General features: G+C 51.4%; 1 protein-coding gene across 1 annotated transcript in view; it reads left to right on the forward strand.

The window, feature by feature from the left end:
• Positions 1 to 4,418, forward strand: part of CUBN (cubilin) — a 77,774-nt gene extending 73,356 nt beyond the window's left edge. Inside the window, exons 64-66 of the mRNA XM_076060173.1 lie at positions 37 to 202; positions 1,650 to 1,885; positions 3,575 to 4,418. Of these exons, the coding sequence (XP_075916288.1) occupies positions 37 to 202; positions 1,650 to 1,885; positions 3,575 to 3,685 (513 nt within the window). The 3' untranslated portion in view covers positions 3,686 to 4,418. The remainder of the gene's footprint in view (positions 1 to 36; positions 203 to 1,649; positions 1,886 to 3,574) is intronic.
• Positions 4,419 to 18,450: the final 14,032 nt, after the last annotated feature.

Here is an 18,450-nt window from a genome sequence, read left to right on the forward strand (position 1 = left end):
TTTTTAAAAACCCGTCGTGCTACCGGGCCGGCGTAGGTTCACAACGGCAGCGACGTGACAGCACCCTCGCTGGCGAAGCTGTGCGGCGCTGGGCTGCCCGACCCCGTGTTCCCGCGCGCCGACGTGCTCTTCCTGCGCTTCGTCAGCGACTTTTCGCAGGCGCTCAACGGCTACGAGATCACCTGGACGTCATCGCCCGCAGGTGAACGTGTCACGTGGGCGAGTCTAGACGCGCGAGTGTCGCTCGCTCTGAACGCGGACGATCTCGAAAAGCTGAGCAAGGCGAGGCCTGCTCGGTGCTTGGAATGGGTGACCGCTATATCGTGTAACAGGTGCCGCTACGCGATAAACGCGGTTAGCATGCGTACGGTGCGAAAGATGTTCAATGCGTACGTGTGCTGTAGGTCGAATGCCGTGACAGCTGCTAGGTGCCACGGGGTGAGATGGGGGGGGGTTCTTAAAATAAAAACCCAACGCAGGACTCTCCTAGGCCTCAGCATGGCTCACCTGGATATGTAAATAATATTACTAATTCATATAATTAATTATTAATTACTATTATTATTGTATTACTGCAATGGGGGAGGTCCATAACATAGATTTGGTCGGCTCGCTGGATCGAGTCTGTCTGTGGTATCTGCTTACATCTGGTTTCCTCTCACATGGGAGCCAAATGCTGATTGATTGCATTGGCCGAATGTCCCAATAACGTATTTATTATTTCATACTAGAGTAAAAACGGATGTATCGGTCAATAAATATTGATTCTCAAACTCATGATATCATATTACATGTATAAAAATATATATTTCGATTTAAAGCTTTCGTGACTGCAAGGATTCATCTTCTTTGGTTCTTTCGGTAAAGTCACGTAGAATGAGAATAAAGTCACGTGGAATGAGAATAAAATATATATTTTGATAACGGGTTCATGTCACCACTGGAGCCATTGTGGACACTACCATTCAGTGCAACGTAAAACAATTGATTCTTGATTTGAATCGTAACCCCACTGGTATGCGACAATTCATCGTATCCCCCAGGTGGGTGGTATCTTGCGACACCCCCATGATACACTTTATCACCACCACAACTCACCCACGCATGACGCTGAAGCTCGCCACAGCGACCGGCGCTCCGTGCAGATTGTGCTGCTCTTCTGTGACTCAGACTCCATCCCCTCCAGCCGTACGTGCTGTCGACCTCCTGCCCCCTCTTCCAGTCCATACACCAAGGCCTTCCTCGCCCCCTCGGCTCCTATGGCAGACTGCCTCCTCTCTAAAAACGAGAGTATTTGCCTGCTAAAAATTTCCACGTGACGATAAGCCACTCCGCTGAGATGCCACTTGTTGATAGCCAGGTCGCTTCTGAAAAAGAGCTACAAAGCTCAGTGGGCCTTACCTGGTAAAATAAAAAATAGTTTATCATTTCATAGTTTTAGAATATCGCACGCACGCACGCGCGCGCCACGCCTGCCTCACGCCACACGCGCAACGTCCTGCGATGCCGTGACTCTCGGACGCTCCGTAAAAGACGCCGTGTTTTTGTCGCGGCAAACGGTCAAACCCGTCGCATGTGCGTGCGTTGAACTCCTTTCGCAACCGCACGTGGCCGACCGTGCTAATCGGAGGTGCCCCGTTGACGCGCAGGCTGCGGGGGCATCCTGCACGGAGACCACGGATCGTTCACGAGCCCCGACTTCCCGGGCACCTACCCGAACAACTCGACGTGCGAGTGGCTCCTGGAGGTGGCCGTGCACCGGCGCGCCACGCTCCGCTTCCCCGTGTTCCACGTCGACGACCCGGGCGACTGCGAGCGCAACTACCTGATGGTGCACGACGGGCCCAGCATGAGCTCGCCTCCCGTGGGCACCTTCTGCGGCCAGGTGAGCTCTCGCTTTCCACGGGTTCACACCGACGAAACTAGCCGAGTGGTTCGACCGGATGGGTCAAGTCAGCCGAAACCGCGCCAGTTAGCCAAGTCAAAGATGGTTAGGTCATCCAGCCAGCCAGTCAACTGTGTCAGCCAGTCGGTCAACCGATTAGTTCAGGGGTCACCAAACTTTTTTCACAGGGGGCCGGATAACTGAAAGAATGACGATCGCGGGCCGCATCATAATTAAATATCTCTGGAGCGTCGGACCTGTGTTGACAGCTGGAAAATCTGGGGGCGGGAAAGATGCGTGTTCGTGTGTGTTGCCATGGAAACCATGATAACGTCAGAGCGTAGGCGGAGCTACCACGAGCCGGGGAAGTACTTGGGATGGCGCGAAATAAGCAAACGTTACAATAAACAAGAAAATCTAGATACAATAATTTAAAATTTAAAATAGTAAATTTAAGGAACATAGCAGTCAGTAGGTCTCTGCACGCGTGAAGATCTCCTAGTATTCTAAACATATTTAAATTTAAATTGTATCACAACGTCTCGTGTTCCATACGTTTTATCAAGCAAATTCAAGTACCGTCGGCGGGCCTGATGGACTGACGTCGCGGGCCGGATTCGGCCCGCGGGCCGTAGTTTGGTGACCCCTGGATTAGTTAATTGGGCAGCCAGCTAGTCAACTGACTAACCGGTCAGACGGGATGGTCACTGAATAGCACGTTTGGCTACATACGGTGCAAAACAAGTACAACATCAATACAATCAACCAACCAGCGAACCAGTTAGGCAACCAATGAGTCAGACAGCCAGCCAGTCAACCAATGAACTAATTGGCCAGCCAGCTATTCAACCGACTAACCAGCCAGTTGCCCAGCCAGTGAGTCAAACTAATGGCCACCTAGCCAACTGCCCAGTGCATCAGTTATCCAGTCACACAGGTCAGCCAGCCATCCAGACAAAAAAAATGTCAGGGAGTCAATCATCTAACCAAGAAGCCAATCCCACCTGCAAGTCAGCCAATCACTGTGACTCATCAGTGAACCAGACAAGTCAGAATACCAACCGGCTATCCAGAAACTAGTAAATGAATCAGCGAGCTAATTCATCAGCTGGTCAAATGCTCAATCGCTCACTCATTCATCTACGTATTTAAGCACTCTCTCGCTGCCGTTTAGTTAAGCAGGTGATAGCTGATAGAAATAAAACAAATAATGTATTTTTAATAAGGGATGTGAAAAAAGAACAGTTGTTACATGACTGTTTTTTTTTCAATCTTTGCTCAGTTAATTAGACAAAAAATACCCATCATAGGGATATAAATTGCTAAATTAGTATCAATCAGGTAATGGCCATTATTTTTGCATGTAAAACTTACGAGCTTGGGATTACTCTTTTTTGAATTAAAACGCCGCGCGGTGCAAACCTGCACATTGATGCCAGTGCCGGCACCTAGCGTCTCATGGTTGGTTTAAAAATAAAAATAATACGTACACGCATTCACACATGTCATCGCCTTGCTTTCCAAAGTAACTCTCAAAAGAGTCCTGCAGAGAGAGAGCGAGAGAGCGAGAGAGACCTCGTGTCATCACAACAGCCCTCGTCTTTTCGTTTGGAGCTGTGTAAACGCGACCATCGCCCTCGTTGGCCGCCGTGTTTTGACCGGTGCGTGTCGTCGTTGGCGTCCCGACAGAACGACAACATCGCGGACTTCACTTCGTCTGGCTACCAGCTCTTCGTCCGCTTCCAGGCGGAGGGCTCCTCCGTGCCGGCAGGGTTCCGGCTCACGTGGACCAGCTCCTGAGATGACAGAGACGGCGATCACCACCCCTAGCGCCGTCCGTCATCATCACAACCACCACCATCATAACCACCGACCGCCGGCACCATCATCACGATCATCAACCCACGCCGCCACCATCACCAACATCACCAGCACCACCACCATCACTACGATCTTCAACGAGCCCACTGCCGTCATTCTGATTACTACCACCACCATCATCATCATGGCAATCACCACTGCCCAGACCGACGTCACCACCTCCACCCATGCACACGCACGCGCGCATTCGTGCGAGCCGACACGTGCAGCCACCTCCTCACAAGGGCACGGCACGCCCGGCCGTGCCACCCTGCACGTGGCGCAAGCTTTAGGAGGGTGTAATACTTTCTGTAAATATTAAATCCGCAAGAGAATCGTGATTGTGTTGAATTTTAAAACAACTCCTCATCCCTACCTCCCCCCTCCCTTTTTTTTTGTACAAACTCTGCGGCCTGTGAATCCACAATCTCTGTCTGCAAGCCCCCCCCCCCCGACGCTTGCACACACCGCGATCCCAGCGAGCAGTGCGATAGCCGCTGAGCCGCTGAGCGCACGGACCACGCAGTTCAAATCCCTTCACCGCCATCATGGATCACTCGACGATTTTCACGGTTGGCTACGTATGGCGCGAAAGAAGTTCAGCACGCGTGCACATGCATACAATTAATAAACATTAAACAGCTGTGCAATCTGCTGTTGTGAGCGCGGAGAAGACTCTTTGATTGATTGATTCGTGGCCTATATTTAAACAAGGTGAGAGCGGGTCAAGACCAGATGTTTCCCTTTCAAAGCAGGTCTGGGTGAAAACTAATACAATAATACATCTAATGGCACAGCAACATGCTGCTTGAATGCAAACCATTCTAAATTAATATAAATTAATCAACCCGACAGTAATAATATACAACATTTCAATTTACATTTTAAGATGATGAAATCTGAAAAGCAATTACATTCATAATTGTGACATTGTTCACAACAGTTGACCAGTACTATTTCGGTGGGCCAACCCCAAAAACCCACTTTAATTCCTCATTAAACGAAAAACTTTGCTTCCCAGGTCTCTCTAGCCGAAGGGATAATGCGATTGGACTCGTGCCACGTGGAGCAAGAGAGAGGGAACGAGAGCGATCATCTTAGTCGAGAGAGGGAACGAGAGCGATCGTCGCAGTCGAGAGAGAGAGAGAGGGAACGAGAGCAATCATCGCAGTCGAGAGGGAACGAGAGCGATCATCGCAGTCGCGTCGAGAGAGAGGGAACGAGAGCGATCATCGTAGTCGAGAGAGAGAGGGAACGAGAGCGACAGATGGCAGCGGCAGTCCCCGCACCCCAACTACGATCGCTACCCCCCCCTACCCCGCCCCCCTACCCCTCCACGCGCAGAGATGAGCGGCCATGAGGCGTGATTACAAGTTGCAGGAAGAGATCAGCGAGACCCGCTCTTAGCATCACCACTAACTGCCCATCACCCAGGCCAGAGGTGCTCCTGCGCGACACACACACAAAAACACACACTCACACAACAACACACACACAACAACACACACTCACACACACAACAACAACAACCGCCATTCGCCACTAAGTGGCGGTGACGTCACCACGACTCTTGTGCCTGGCCATGTGCACCTTGAGGCCACGTGAAGTGTTGAACGCCCGCTGGCAGGAGGTCACGGGGCAGACACAGGTGCCACGGGTCGACTGACTTAAATGACTGAGATGACTGGCTGATGCACCACCTGTGTCCTCAACTGTGCCAATCTGCTGTGCTTTAGCCACCCGGCGTTCCGCTCGTTGTTGTGAGCGTCGCTCCTCCGCCCTCCGTTGTTGTTGGAGGGCGACTGCCTCCAACTGCCCAGTAGCGTCCTTCACGAGCCTCCTCCACAGAGGCCGATCTTGACACCGCTGGTACCAGTCATCGGCAAGTCCACTCAGCTCCACGTCCTCCCGTACCACATCACTCCATCTCTTCTCTAGCCCGTGCCGTGCCCGTTTAACCCCTCGATCCGGCCAAACAAAAGCTGTTTCGGCATGCGGTGGTTGGGCATGCGGCTACATGACCCAGCCAAAGCAGCCTTGCCTGCCGGAGGAGCTCACCGATGGGACCTTGCCCAGATCTTTCAAGGATTTGTGAGCTCCTCACACAATCCAGCCTGGTTTAACCCAGGATGGATCGTAGGCAGGCTAGCCTAAATGTTTCTAACCGGCAAAGATGTTCCATTAAGGGGGTCCACGTTTCGCAAGCATAGAGAAGGGAGGGAATGACCGTGACCGAGAAGACCTGAAGCTTCGTGCGGAGCGGCAGACCAGGTAGCTTCCACACAGCGTTACGCAACCGATGAAAATATATTGCCGCTCGACTGATTCGGAGCGAGACCTCTGCTGTTAAACTGGAGCCGGTCATAAGCACACTGCCCAGGTATGGGAAACTCTCCACTCTCTCCACAACTGCCCCATCACCGATTGGGAGTTGTGGCGGTGGAGTGTCCGATGGTACAAAATACCCAGGCAGGTGCTTAGTTTTGGTGGGGCTGATGGTAAGGCCCCATCTCTTAGTGGTACGCTCCAGTCTCAGCAGCAGTGTCTCCAACTCCTCCTCTGAATGAGCAGCTATTACCAAATCATCGGCATATATAACGTGGTTGAGCAATAGGGAGCCATCCCTTGACCGCACCCGGGCATTGATCAGCCTCCCATTATATCTGTACCAAATGGAGATTTCCCCAGTACAGCTATTAAAGGCTTCACGAACTAGGTGGTCAAAATAGATGTTAAATAATGTGGGAGCCAGAGGACATCCCTGTCGCACCCTAAGGTGTACAGGGAATGGCTCTGAGTCCCGGCCACGTAGTTTTACCCGGGCCCGCTCACCATCATGAAGGTCCTTAATGATCGTGAGCAGAGGATCAGGGACTCCAAAAGCACGAAGAACAACCCAGAGCCCAGGCCTACTGATGGTATCATAAGCCTTGACCAGGTCAATAAAGCAGAGATGTAGGTCTTGTTGGAATTCCCTACACCTCTGCTGTAGCAGACGGACAGAAAACATGGCATCTATGCAGGACCGCCCTTTCCTGAAAACGCATTGGGGCTCCACAAGCCTCTCCTCAGCGTGCCTGGCAAGGCGATGTTGAATAATCCTTGCCAGGACCTTTCCCGGCACACTGAGGAGTGAGATGCCCCTGTAGTTGTTACAGTCTGTGCGATCCCACTTCTTAAAGAGGGGGACCACCAGGGCATCCTTCCAATCCTGCGGAACCAGTCCATTGGTCCAGACTGTTGTTATGATGTCATATAGGGCAGTCTGTGCACATACGCCACCCTCCCTCAGCATTTCCCTTGGGAGATCATCTCTACCCGGTGCCTTTCCTGGTCTCAGACTCCGGATCGCCTTCAGTACTTCCTCAACAGATGGCACCTCAGCCAGCCACTCACAGGGAGTGACTTCTTCCAATATTTGAGGCACTGCAACCTCAGCAGGGTCATCCCCACTTTATGCCACGATGTTTTCCTGGCTTAGGGATTTTCCCTCCCCCAGGACCTCACAGAAATGCTCAGCAAATCTGCAAACTTGTTCCTGGGGGTCGGAGATTGGATCACCGTTTTTTCCCCTAATGATGGTAATAGGTGTGGTGCTGCAGGTTACTTTTTGATGGAGTTAAATAGAGATTTGTGATCGCGGGCCACTGAGGCAGACTCCATCTCCTCAGCAACCCGCGACCATCACCGATCCTTGCAGCACCTCACGGCTTTCCGAACCTCCGAGCGAAGGCTGTGGTAAGCCTCCTCATTCTCTGACGTGGGATTCTGTAGCCGATGACAGTGGGCCTGTCGCTTTTTCTCAACCATCCTGAACACCTCCTCTGTCAGCCAGTGTCTCTGGGGAGGTCTGGACCGCGTACCCAAAGCAGCCATTGCAGCTGCATGAGTCACAGTCCAAAACCTCGCCCATTTACCCTCGACATCAGGAGGAGTGGGGGACGATGCCAACCCCAGCCGCAAGCAATGATGAAATTCTCGCTTGCAACTTTCATCAGAGAACTGAGACCAGTCCACTTTAGGTTGGAATGGGGTCCTGGGTGTACACCCACTACCGGAGTGGAAGAATGGCAGGCGCATCTTACAGATGACTAGTCGATGGTCAGAGGGCAGATCAGCTGCATGGTAGGTCCTGGTGTCAAGAACATGGGCTCGCATCCGTTGGTCCATCACTATGTAGTCCAGCAGATGTTCTTGCTTGGACCCGGCATGCATCCATGATGTTGTGTGGATGCGCAAATGCCGGAACAGCATGTTGGTAATTACAATCCCATGGGCTGCACAAAAATCTAGCAGCCTCCTACCGTTGTTATTGAGCTGATCTGGCCCATGCCCTCCAATCACTCCAGACCAGGTGCCAGCATCATGACCAACTCGGGCATTGAAGTCACCCAACAAGATGACTCTATCCCGAGGGGCCACTTTAGACAGCACCTGTGACAGGAGGTTATAGAAGGCATCTGACTCATCGGCTTTGCCTGCATCCCTCCACGGATGTTCGTCTTCGGTGGGGGAATAAGTAACCATGACCACCACTCCTCGCCTCCGGTTGATGGGAAGGTGAGCTCAAAGTAGCCTGGGGCTTACAGCTTCCCACACCTCACCGCCACGCTCCCACGCCCCCTTCATTCTTTTGTTCAAAAGAAGAGCCACACGCTGTTGTTTAGCAGTCTGCTGCCCCGAGTAGAGGACTGTCCACCCCTCATGGTGGCAGGAGGCAGAACCGGTCCATCGGACCTCCTGAATGCCACAGAGATCCAGGCGGTACCGGTCCAGCTCCCGACAGAGGAGTGGCAGCCTCTCCTCCACAGTGAGCGTTCAAACATTCCACGTGGCCACACGAAGTGGCTTTTCGTTGTTTCTGGAGGAGCCCCGAGGGTAGAGATTCAATCTCCTGGCTCCGCCAATTGGGGTTTGGCCAGGAGACGTCATAGACGCCTGTCCCTCCAGGGCCTCCGGCACAAGCTTATTAGTTCCATATTTCAGTCGTGGTTCAGTGGTAAATTTTTGAAGGTGGAGGGGTTACCAGCCCCTCGCACCCGTCCAGAGCCCCCGTTTAGCCCCTGTGGTGGTCACAGACGCCATGAGGGGAGGAGCCAATCGGATTTGGCCCTCTCCCCACAGCACTGTCCACGACAGAGTTGCCCGCCCGGCACCGCGAGGAGGTAGGGGGTTGTTTTGCCGGACAAAAAAACAACAACACACACTCACACACACAACAACACACACACTCACACACACACACAACAACACACACAACAACGCACACTCACACACACACAACCACACACAACAACACACACTCACACACTCACACACAACAAACAGTGATTTGAAATCCGTTTACATTCCGACACCTCCACCTTTGAGTACAGCTCGAGACGCGGCTGCAACTCACTGCTTGACTCATAATAGCATATATTTTTTTAATGTGTCGTTAAGACGTTAACCCACCGCCACCCGACACAGCCAATTGGTCGGGGATCGTCACATGAACAAAACCTGCCGATTTAGTTACAACTTCAGCACTCGGTGGCGTTTGTATGACGTGGGCATAATGCGGACGTTCCCTTCAGCACATCAGCAGCAGCAGTTATTGCGAGTCTCGTACTGTGACTGATTGCGCGCAAAACAATCTTGACGCTGCTTTGTCTGTGCGTGCGTACGACGCGCTGGCACCTTCCACTTGTTATTCTGTCGCAGCGGGGCGCGTAAGAGACCGATGTTTTTTTTTTAAATCTCACGTCGGAGGTTAAACCGAGAGACGCCTCCGTTCCTTTAATTGTGCTCTTGTGTTGCACGCTGTGCACGCTCACTTAGGGTGGGAATGTCACACGTTTCAGAAGCGTGTGTGCGACACCTAAATTACACCATGCCACACCGATGCGGCCTAAAGGATATGAAATTATAATCTCGTAAATGCTACTTTGACCGTGAAACGTTGGTACGAAAATTGGCAGTGTTATGCGCTAATAAAGTTAAATGTACATTATGGTGGTTGCAGACGTCTCAAAGGTTAATTTGAGTCAAAATATAACAAAAAATATCACTCGAATGAAAATTGGGTTGTGCTCATAACCGCCGTGCCGTCCTTAGCCAATAGTGGAAATTCCACATTCTTGTGGACGGGTCCAGACTCTTGATAAGATACTTTGCTACGTTTAATTGTAATATTCCCCAAATGTAGTACAATTTTTTGCTATTACTGTATTTGCTTTCATTCCAAGGGACAAATAATCCATTTGAAAATCTCGCAGAGCAATGTGCCCCGGTGTGTAAGGTCAGCCGTGAAAGAGACATTTCACGCGATTTTCTCCTGAAAAATTCTCCAAATTACCGTTTTATACTCTAACCTCACAAAGTACCCTCGCAGTGCCACACTCTGCTATGAGTTTGTTAAATTACAGTTAAACCAATATTTAGTTTTCTTCCCAAAGCTGAAATGTTACGAAATTAAATGAGAAACCAATTTAAAACAATGGGAGGGGGGCGGGGGTTAGTGTGTGTATGTGTAGTGATTGATCACAGGGATTATTTGACAGGCCATCAACTCACTTCAGCATCCGATGTATTCACGGGCGGCTAGAACCCTGGACTGGAACCCAGCCTTCTCAGCTCAGCGCTCTTTGACTTCTGAACCAGCCAACCAACCTCATCAATCGCCAACAAAAGTCCCCCAGAGCGCTACTCATTGTTGTCAACCCCCTCAAAAAGAGAGGGTGATGAGTTCATATATTCCCCGTGACGATTGCCGCCCAAGATGTCTGACGGCGATGTTTGGCGAGCACCAATGCAGTTGTGAATACGCGCATATCACACGAACAAAACTCTATTTTATTTGACGAGGTAAGGCCCACTGAGCGATATAGCTCTTTTCCAGAAGCGACCTGGCTATCACAAATCATAGCTCTACGAAGTGGCTTTTCATTGTGGAAATTTATGGGCAGCCAAATACTCGAAACGCGTACTTTCGGCACCAGATTCACCTCGTGAACAAACAGGGGTGGGGGGCTCCTCGCCTTGGTGATGGGCCCTCAGGGTGAGGTAATGATGGCATCGCCACATTGTCACCACCACCAACAACGCAACATCACGCTCGAGAAATGAGAATGCGTCACACGATGAATACGGCCCCAATCATTCGTTTTGCCGAATTAACGATCCGTTAAGAGTTTGTCGCTTTGGCAATATAAAGCAGGGACTTTTCTCTGCCCTGGAAAATTACATGAAAACGGATATTTGTTTTCTTCGTCATTGTCGGTGACGGGCGGCCGACATGACAGGTGCGCATTGCATGATCACACTGGCGCTTGCATAACTGGCTCACATTCCACGAATTATTCACTGGTGGTTACGCGTCACTTACGGCACTTTGTCAACCCACTCCTGGACGAAAAGCCTTCCCAGGTTTGCTGAAGGGAGCGGGGGAGTCTCCCCGGGAACGGGTTCTCAAATCCCTCGTCACTAATGTAAGCAGTGGCCCGGGAATTGAACTTAGACGGGAGCGAGTTCAAAAGTCCGCTGGCAAGGAGGCAACTCCGTACCGGCTGTATTCGCCTGGAGCCACGAGAGGGCATGAGGAGCTTTGAGCACCGCCTTTGGAAATCGGCCACAAAGAGCAGGCGGGAACGCTTGCTGACCTTACCATTCACCTGAACCAACTGGTACCATCCCTACCATTTACCATAACCAACTAGCCCACTAGCCACTGGTACGATCCCTACTTCTCACCATTACCAACTAGCCCACTAGCCACTGGTACAATCCCTACTTCTCACCATAACCAACTAGCCCACTAGCCACTGGTACCATCCCTACTTCTCACCATAACCAACTAGCCCACTAGCCACTGGTACAATCCCTACTTCTCACCATAACCAACTAGCCCACTAGCCACTGGTACCATCCCTACTTCTCACCATAACCAACTAGCCCACTAGCCACTGGTACGATCCCTACTTCTCACCATAACCAACTAGCCCACTAGCCACTGGTACCATCCCTGCCACTCACCATAACCAACTAGCCCACTAGCCACTGGTACCATCCCTACTTGTCACCATAACCAACTAGCCCACTAGCCACTGGTACCATCCCTGCCACTCACCATAACCAACTAGCCCACTAGCCACTGGTACAAGTCCGTTACACCCCTAACCCTTATCCAACCACCCATCAATACTTGCCCTCGCTTTGACCGTCTAAACCTCAACCCAAACCAACACATTGGATTTTTCAGGTTCGCAGATGAGGATTTGTGAAGCGCGCGTGTGCGTAAGGGGAGCGGCGGTGTTGTGGTTAGCGGCGCTGCGCTGTGAACTCGTCCACCCGAGTTCGATTCCCGCTCGTGGTAACGAATCCTGTGTCTGGACCTTTATTGGGCCTCCTCAACTCAGATGGCCCAAGACGCGGCGGTGGTGGCCGTCATACCATCACCTCGTGCACCATATCGGCTGGCCTTAATAGGCGCTCGCTAACAACACTTGTCTTTGGCTATTTCCACACCCAGCCATACACGCGGAAATCCATCAAAACAGCCAACTAACTTAGTGTCTCTTTCTTGCCGCCAGCCACCCATTAGACACCGAGATGATCGCCCGGCTAGTCGGACAGGCAGGAAGATGTACACACAGTCACTCGGGCAAGGCATGCAGCAAACCCGCCGTTTGCCATTTAGTCAGCGACTTTGTGTCAGCCAGCAACCAATCCCTCGCCCAGCCACTCAATCAGGCCAAGAGCCTACAAGCACCAGATAGCCAGCAAGTCAAATTAACCAAACACTCAATTTAACTAACGTATCAATGTATCCAGGCATCCAGCCAGATAACAGCCGACCTCCCATCCAGACACCTCCTCAGCCAGCAATATACCTGGCACCCGGTCATTTAGCTAATCCCTTGGCCGACAAACCCCCGAGCCATTGAGCCAAGCACTTGCCCATCTGGTCTCTTATTGAGAAAACTCACCGAACCAATGTTAATCCAGCAACCCTGGGCACACATATCACTGCCGCACGTGTCTTTTTTTATCCAACAGGGGGGTGTTAATGAATGCTTTGTATCTTGCCCTTGTTAACTACATCTTGACACGAGGCTCGGCACGGCCACGGTTCAGCCCTTGCCACCGTCAAGTGTTACCCCTGCGGTAGTTTGAAAGCTGAGTCGGCCTAGGGGGGAGCCCACCCACAGTGTCCGGGCACCACTTGTGACCGACTTTCTCAATGGCCGAGAACCTGGAGCACGCCGATGATCATTGCGCAGTTCACCAACCACTGCGCCACCGCTCACCGTACACAGATGAGTGCTAATTATAATGGCGAAACCGGTCTACGGTTCTCGATCTCTCTCTCCCTCCCGCTGTCTCATTGCTGCCTCCTTGTTAGTCGATCACATTTTCTCAAATTTAGTTTGGTGATGACCTCAGACAAGGCAATTATTCGGAAACCGCTGGCGGTGTTTTTGCTTTTGTTGTTGTTGCATAACGCGCGCGAGGACGGTTTGCTTTTTTCTTTTTTTTGTGCGCGTGTCTGCGCGCCGTTCGAAACGTGCGTGTCCGAACCTCTTTCGCCACCCTGCGTAACCCACCGCGCTAATCGGAGGCGCGAAACTCAGAAGCAGCCGTCAGTGGCGCCGCATGCGTCGATGAGGGTGACGGTTTACGATTTCGCGGAGATATTTTGGAAAGGAAGGAGGCAGCTGTCTCAGCCGCCAGCCTCGGTGCGACAGATTGCGCTTGAAGAAGGAGCGACGCCGGGCAAAGCTGTAACGAGGCGCGTGGACGGCCGGGTTGAGTGTGCACGCGCGTGCGTAAAAAGTAGCGTGAGTGAGTGTGTGATTGTGAGTGTATGATTGCGAGTGAGTGTGTGATTGTGAGTGAGTGTGTGACTGTGAGTGAGTGTGTGATTGTGAGTGTTTGATTGTGAGTGTGTGATTGTGAGTGAGTGTGTGATTGTGAGTGTGTGTTGTGAGTGTGTGATTGTGAGTGAGTGTGTGATTGTGAGTGAGTGTGTGGTTGTGAGTGAGTGTGTGATTGTGAGTGAGTGTGTGATTGTGAGTGTGTGATTGTGAGTGTGTGATTGTGAGTGTGTGATTGTGAGTGAGTGTGTGATTGTGAGTGAGTGTGTGATTGTGAGTGTGTGATTGTGAGTGAGTGTGTGATTGTGAGTGTGTGATTGTGAGTGAGTGTGTGATTGTGAGTGAGTGTGTGATTGTGAGTGTGTGATTGTGAGTGAGTGTGTGATTGTGAGTGAGTGAGTGAGTGGTTGTGAGTGAGTGTGATTGTGAGTGAGTGAGTGTGTGATTGTGTGATTGTGAGTGAGTGTGTGATTGTGAGTGAGTGTGTGATTGTGAGTGAGTGTGTGATTGTGAGTGTGTGATTGTGAGTGAGTGTGTGATTGTGAGTGTGTGATTGTGAGTGAGTGTGTGATTGTGAGTGAGTGTGTGATTGTGAGTGAGTGTGTGATTGTGAGTGAGTGAGTGTGTGATTGTGAGTGAGTCTGTGATTGTGAGTGAGTGTGTGATTGTGAGTGAGTGTGTGATTGTGAGTGAGTGTGTGATTGTGAGTGTGTGATTGTGAGTGAGTGTGTGATTGTGAGTGTGTGATTGTGAGTGAGTGAGTGTGTGATTGTGAGTGAGTGTGTGATTGTGAGTGAGTGTGTGATTGTGAGTGTGTGATTGTGAGTGAGTGAGTGTGTGATTGTGAGTGAGTGTGTGATTGTGAGTGAGTGTGTGATTGTGAGTGTGTGATTGTGAGTGAGTGAGTGTGTGATTGTGAGTGAGTGTGTGTGTCTCGTGGGGAGCGGGAGTGTAACGGTCAGCGCGCTGCGCTACGAACCCCGGCGACCTGAGTTTGCTCGCGTCCAACACCGGTGACGATTATCTGACCGGTTCCTGGCCATCGCCTAGGTCAACTCAGCCTCAAATGAGCACCTGGTGCGGAGTGTGTAAACATCGCCACTGGGAAGACAAAGGCGGCCGGGCGTGGTGCTGGCCACCCACCCCCTCGCGTGACGTGCCAGCCTTCATATGTGCTCTCTAACAGCACTTGCCCCAACACTCTGTTAATGCTATAGGGTGGTCTTTGTCTTTGTGCTACGAAGCCGGCGACTCGCGTTCAATTTCCACTCACGGCTAACATCGGCGGTGATTGTCTAAATCGTGCGTGAGCCTTCCATACGTTGACTCAGACTTCAATGAGTAGTACCTGATGCGCTGCGAACACATCAGCGACTGGAAAGACAAAGGTGGCCGGGCGTGGTGCTGGCCATATCGATCAGTACCAGCCCTACTCCAAACCCTATCCAACCACCCATAAATAATTGCCCCCCCCCCCCCCACCATTCACTGTCTAACAACCCAAACCAAAGCATTGCGTATATGGCAAGTTTGCAGATGAGCATTTGTGAAGCTCATGTTTCTCTGTGTGTGCACGTGTGCGTAAGGGGGAGCGGCAGCGTGCGGTAAGCGGCGCTGCGCTATGAAATCGGCGATCCGAGTTTGGTCCTCCGCTCGCGGCCGAAGCCGCTCGCGAATATTTCAACCGGTCCTGGGCCTCCACTTCGTCGACTCAGCCTCAAATGAGCACCTGGCGCTTTGTGTAAACATCGCCACGAGGAGAACAAGAGCGGCCGGGCGTGGTGGATGGCCACTCGACCAGTGCCGGATTATCCTCGTAGCAAAAGTCGCTACAAATGCAGCTACGGACCCCACACTTTCAAGGGCCCCGCGCTAAACGCTTTCAAGCTATCAATTCCGGTTCAGTGATTCTGCACTTGCTCTATTGCTATAGTACTATACTGCCTTCAACTTTTATGAACGACTGGGTGTTTAAGGTTAGCGATTTGTCGTATTATCTGGCTGGATGTTTAAGGTTGGCGATTTGTCGTACTATCTGGCTGTATAGCAAATGAAAAAATACAATTATTTACTATGCAAGTAAAAAAATGCTGTTTTAATATGTGTGTTTTTTGTTTTATTTAGGGCCCCTTATCATAACATAAATCCTACAGGGCTCGCACTAGCTTCATCCGGCACTGCACTCGCCATCCCTCGTGCGCCCCGTCACGGCCTTTAATAATTATAGGCTGCTCGCTAACATAACTCGGCGCAACAGCTGGTAAAACGCTACATGGGTTTGGGTCTTTGTTCGCGTGTGTGGGAGGTGTGGAGGGGTGTGGATGAGGCGAGGGGGATCGGGGGTGGAATGCCTCCTGCTGCTTCGCGTGCTGCTCAGATGGAGGGGGCGGGAGGGAGGGCCCAATGTTTACAGGGAGAATCAGAAACTCACTGTCACGTGACGCGGGGGTGGGAGCGAGAGAGAGAAATCTCTGCAAAGGATTGGCACACGTGGACAGGTTGTTCGCACTGCCTTGCCTGACTGGTGACCCGGCGATGTGAAATCACATTGCAATTAAAAAGGTGTCCGCGACGTCTCGCTAACCCGCGGCGGCCGTGCCCGCAGCGACGGGATGGCTCACGATGACTGCAGTGCAAGCTCCGCTCTCTCGCTCTCCATGATGTATATTCCCCTTGGGCAAATATAGGCACTGTTGTGCACTCCACGGCTCATCCCTCAGCGCACCGAAGCCCGATACCCGATGCTGCGATTGATGACGCCGCTGGCAGATTTAACTTGACGATTTCCACACCGTGCAATAACGAGTGTTAAATAAAAGTATGGTTATGAAACTAGGAACTACTATTTTTTTGTTGTTGTAACCAGGTTACGATTTGGCCACAAATGATAGCTCTACGAAGTGGCTTGTCACGTGGACATTTATAGCAGCCAAATACTCGAAACGCACGTTTCTAAATGTGGAGGGGGAAACAGGAGGACCCGGAGAAAAATCCATGGTGAAAGAGACACAGCAAACTCCAAATATACAACAGGCGTCAGGATCGTGATCGAACCCACGATCCTCCTGTATACCAGGCGAGGGTGAGTGTGTATGAGAGTGGGTGAGTGTGCGTGGGTATGAGAGCGGGTGAGTGTGAGTGGGTGTGAGAGCGGGTGAGTGGGTGAGTGTGAGATGTTATGACAACGGGTGAGTGGGTGAGTGGGTGGGTATGAGAGCGGGTGTCAGATCGTGTGATGGGGTGTGAGAGAGCGTGGGTGTCTGAGTGTGTGTGAGTAGCGCCTAGTCTCTAGGCGTGTTCGTTTGAGTGCACGTCCAAGACCAGATTGATTTAAGGGCCCTTAAATTCATATGCGTGTTGTTTGTCTCCATTATTTTGTTTATGCCCACCTAATTTTTACTGGCATATATTGGTGCGCCCTTGTGTTTTTGTGTCTGTGTACCTTTTACTTTGTGTGTGTGTGTGTATCTGGCAGCCGGGCCTAGTGCTGACCAGCCCCTTTTTGTGCCGTGCCAGCCTTCATAGGTGCTCGCTAGCAGCACTTGCCCCCAAAGTCTAAGGCTATACGGGAGATCTTTGTCTGTGTGTGCATCTGTGTGTTCCGACATCTCCTGTGGCGCTGGGTATGTTGCTCCCTGCGTCTGTCTCTCCATGTGTCCTCCTGTGCCTATTCCGTTTCGCTCTCCGCAATGCTCTCTCCATTACCCTCTCTATCTCTCAGTGTTTCTCCATCTCTCTGTATATTTGACCTCGGTATCCCTCAATGTCTCGCCGTGTCTCTTTGCTTGTCGCTTAATTATATTTTTTTATTGCGACGACTTGACTCGATCGTTGTGTGTCCCTCTTCATCTGTCAATTTGTCTCTTTCCCTGTGTGTCCGTCTCTCTCTCTATCTCATCTGTCTCTCTGTGTCGTGTCTCTGTTTCTTCCTGCGTCTGCCTCTAGACGCTTTCCCCATTTGCACGGCTCTTTCTCCACGTGCAGCAGGCGGATGGCATTTCCGCACCCAGCATACCACATCCAGTGTACCCCTCGCTTCGACTGTGGCTACAAGTCACGTACCTGCTCCAGACACCTCTATAAAATATTCAGTGAGAAGTTAGTCCGTTGCGTGCAGAGGGTGCGTTTCAAGCAGTGTGATTTCTCTTCACGAGCACCCATCCGCAGTCTCTTTGGCATCTTCAGCATATGCCGAATTTAATCGTTGAAAAGTATTTTTTTTCCTTCTTCGATTATCTAATCTTACACTTTTTAAAAAGCCATATTTGCAGTGAGCGAAGCGGCAGCCAGATAGTGGTGTCTACGGCAACAGGTAGACTCCATGAGCGGTCCTTGCATATGGGGCGGGCGTTCACTTCGCGAAAAGCTCCGGGGGATCTGGGGAAAAAAAGTGAAGGAAGCGATGGGGTGGGTGTGGTGGCATCAACGGCACTCCGGTCGTGATGACCTTTTGACCCTGATACAGTAATCGCTTCGTTAATTACAATGCCGTGTGCGATTGAAAGTGGAATGGTGTACGCGCAGTGGTCGGTGTCGACGTTGTCCGCTCCAGACCGCAACGACGTGGGGCTCCCGCGACGCACGGAGAAACGGCATCTTACACCGAGCGAGATCCGACGCTGGCACTAAGACGGGGACCAAAGCATTAGCCATCAAAAACGTACACACACAATTACACCAGCACGCGGTTAGTGTTAACGCAATATGCGCACGGACATAGACAAAAGACAAAAATCCCCCCCCCACCGTGTACCCTGCACAGGCTGTTGGCCCAAGCGCAACTTAGCGAGCGCCTGTAAAGGCCAACACGATGCATGGCGGCGTGGCTTGTCAACACCACACCCGGCCGCC

The sequence above is a fragment of the Petromyzon marinus genome, chromosome 4 (assembly GCF_048934315.1).
Source record: "Petromyzon marinus isolate PM22_M1 ecotype Great Lakes invasive population chromosome 4, UKy_Petmar_22M1.pri1.0, whole genome shotgun sequence".
Lineage (NCBI taxonomy): Eukaryota > Metazoa > Chordata > Hyperoartia > Petromyzontiformes > Petromyzontidae > Petromyzon > Petromyzon marinus.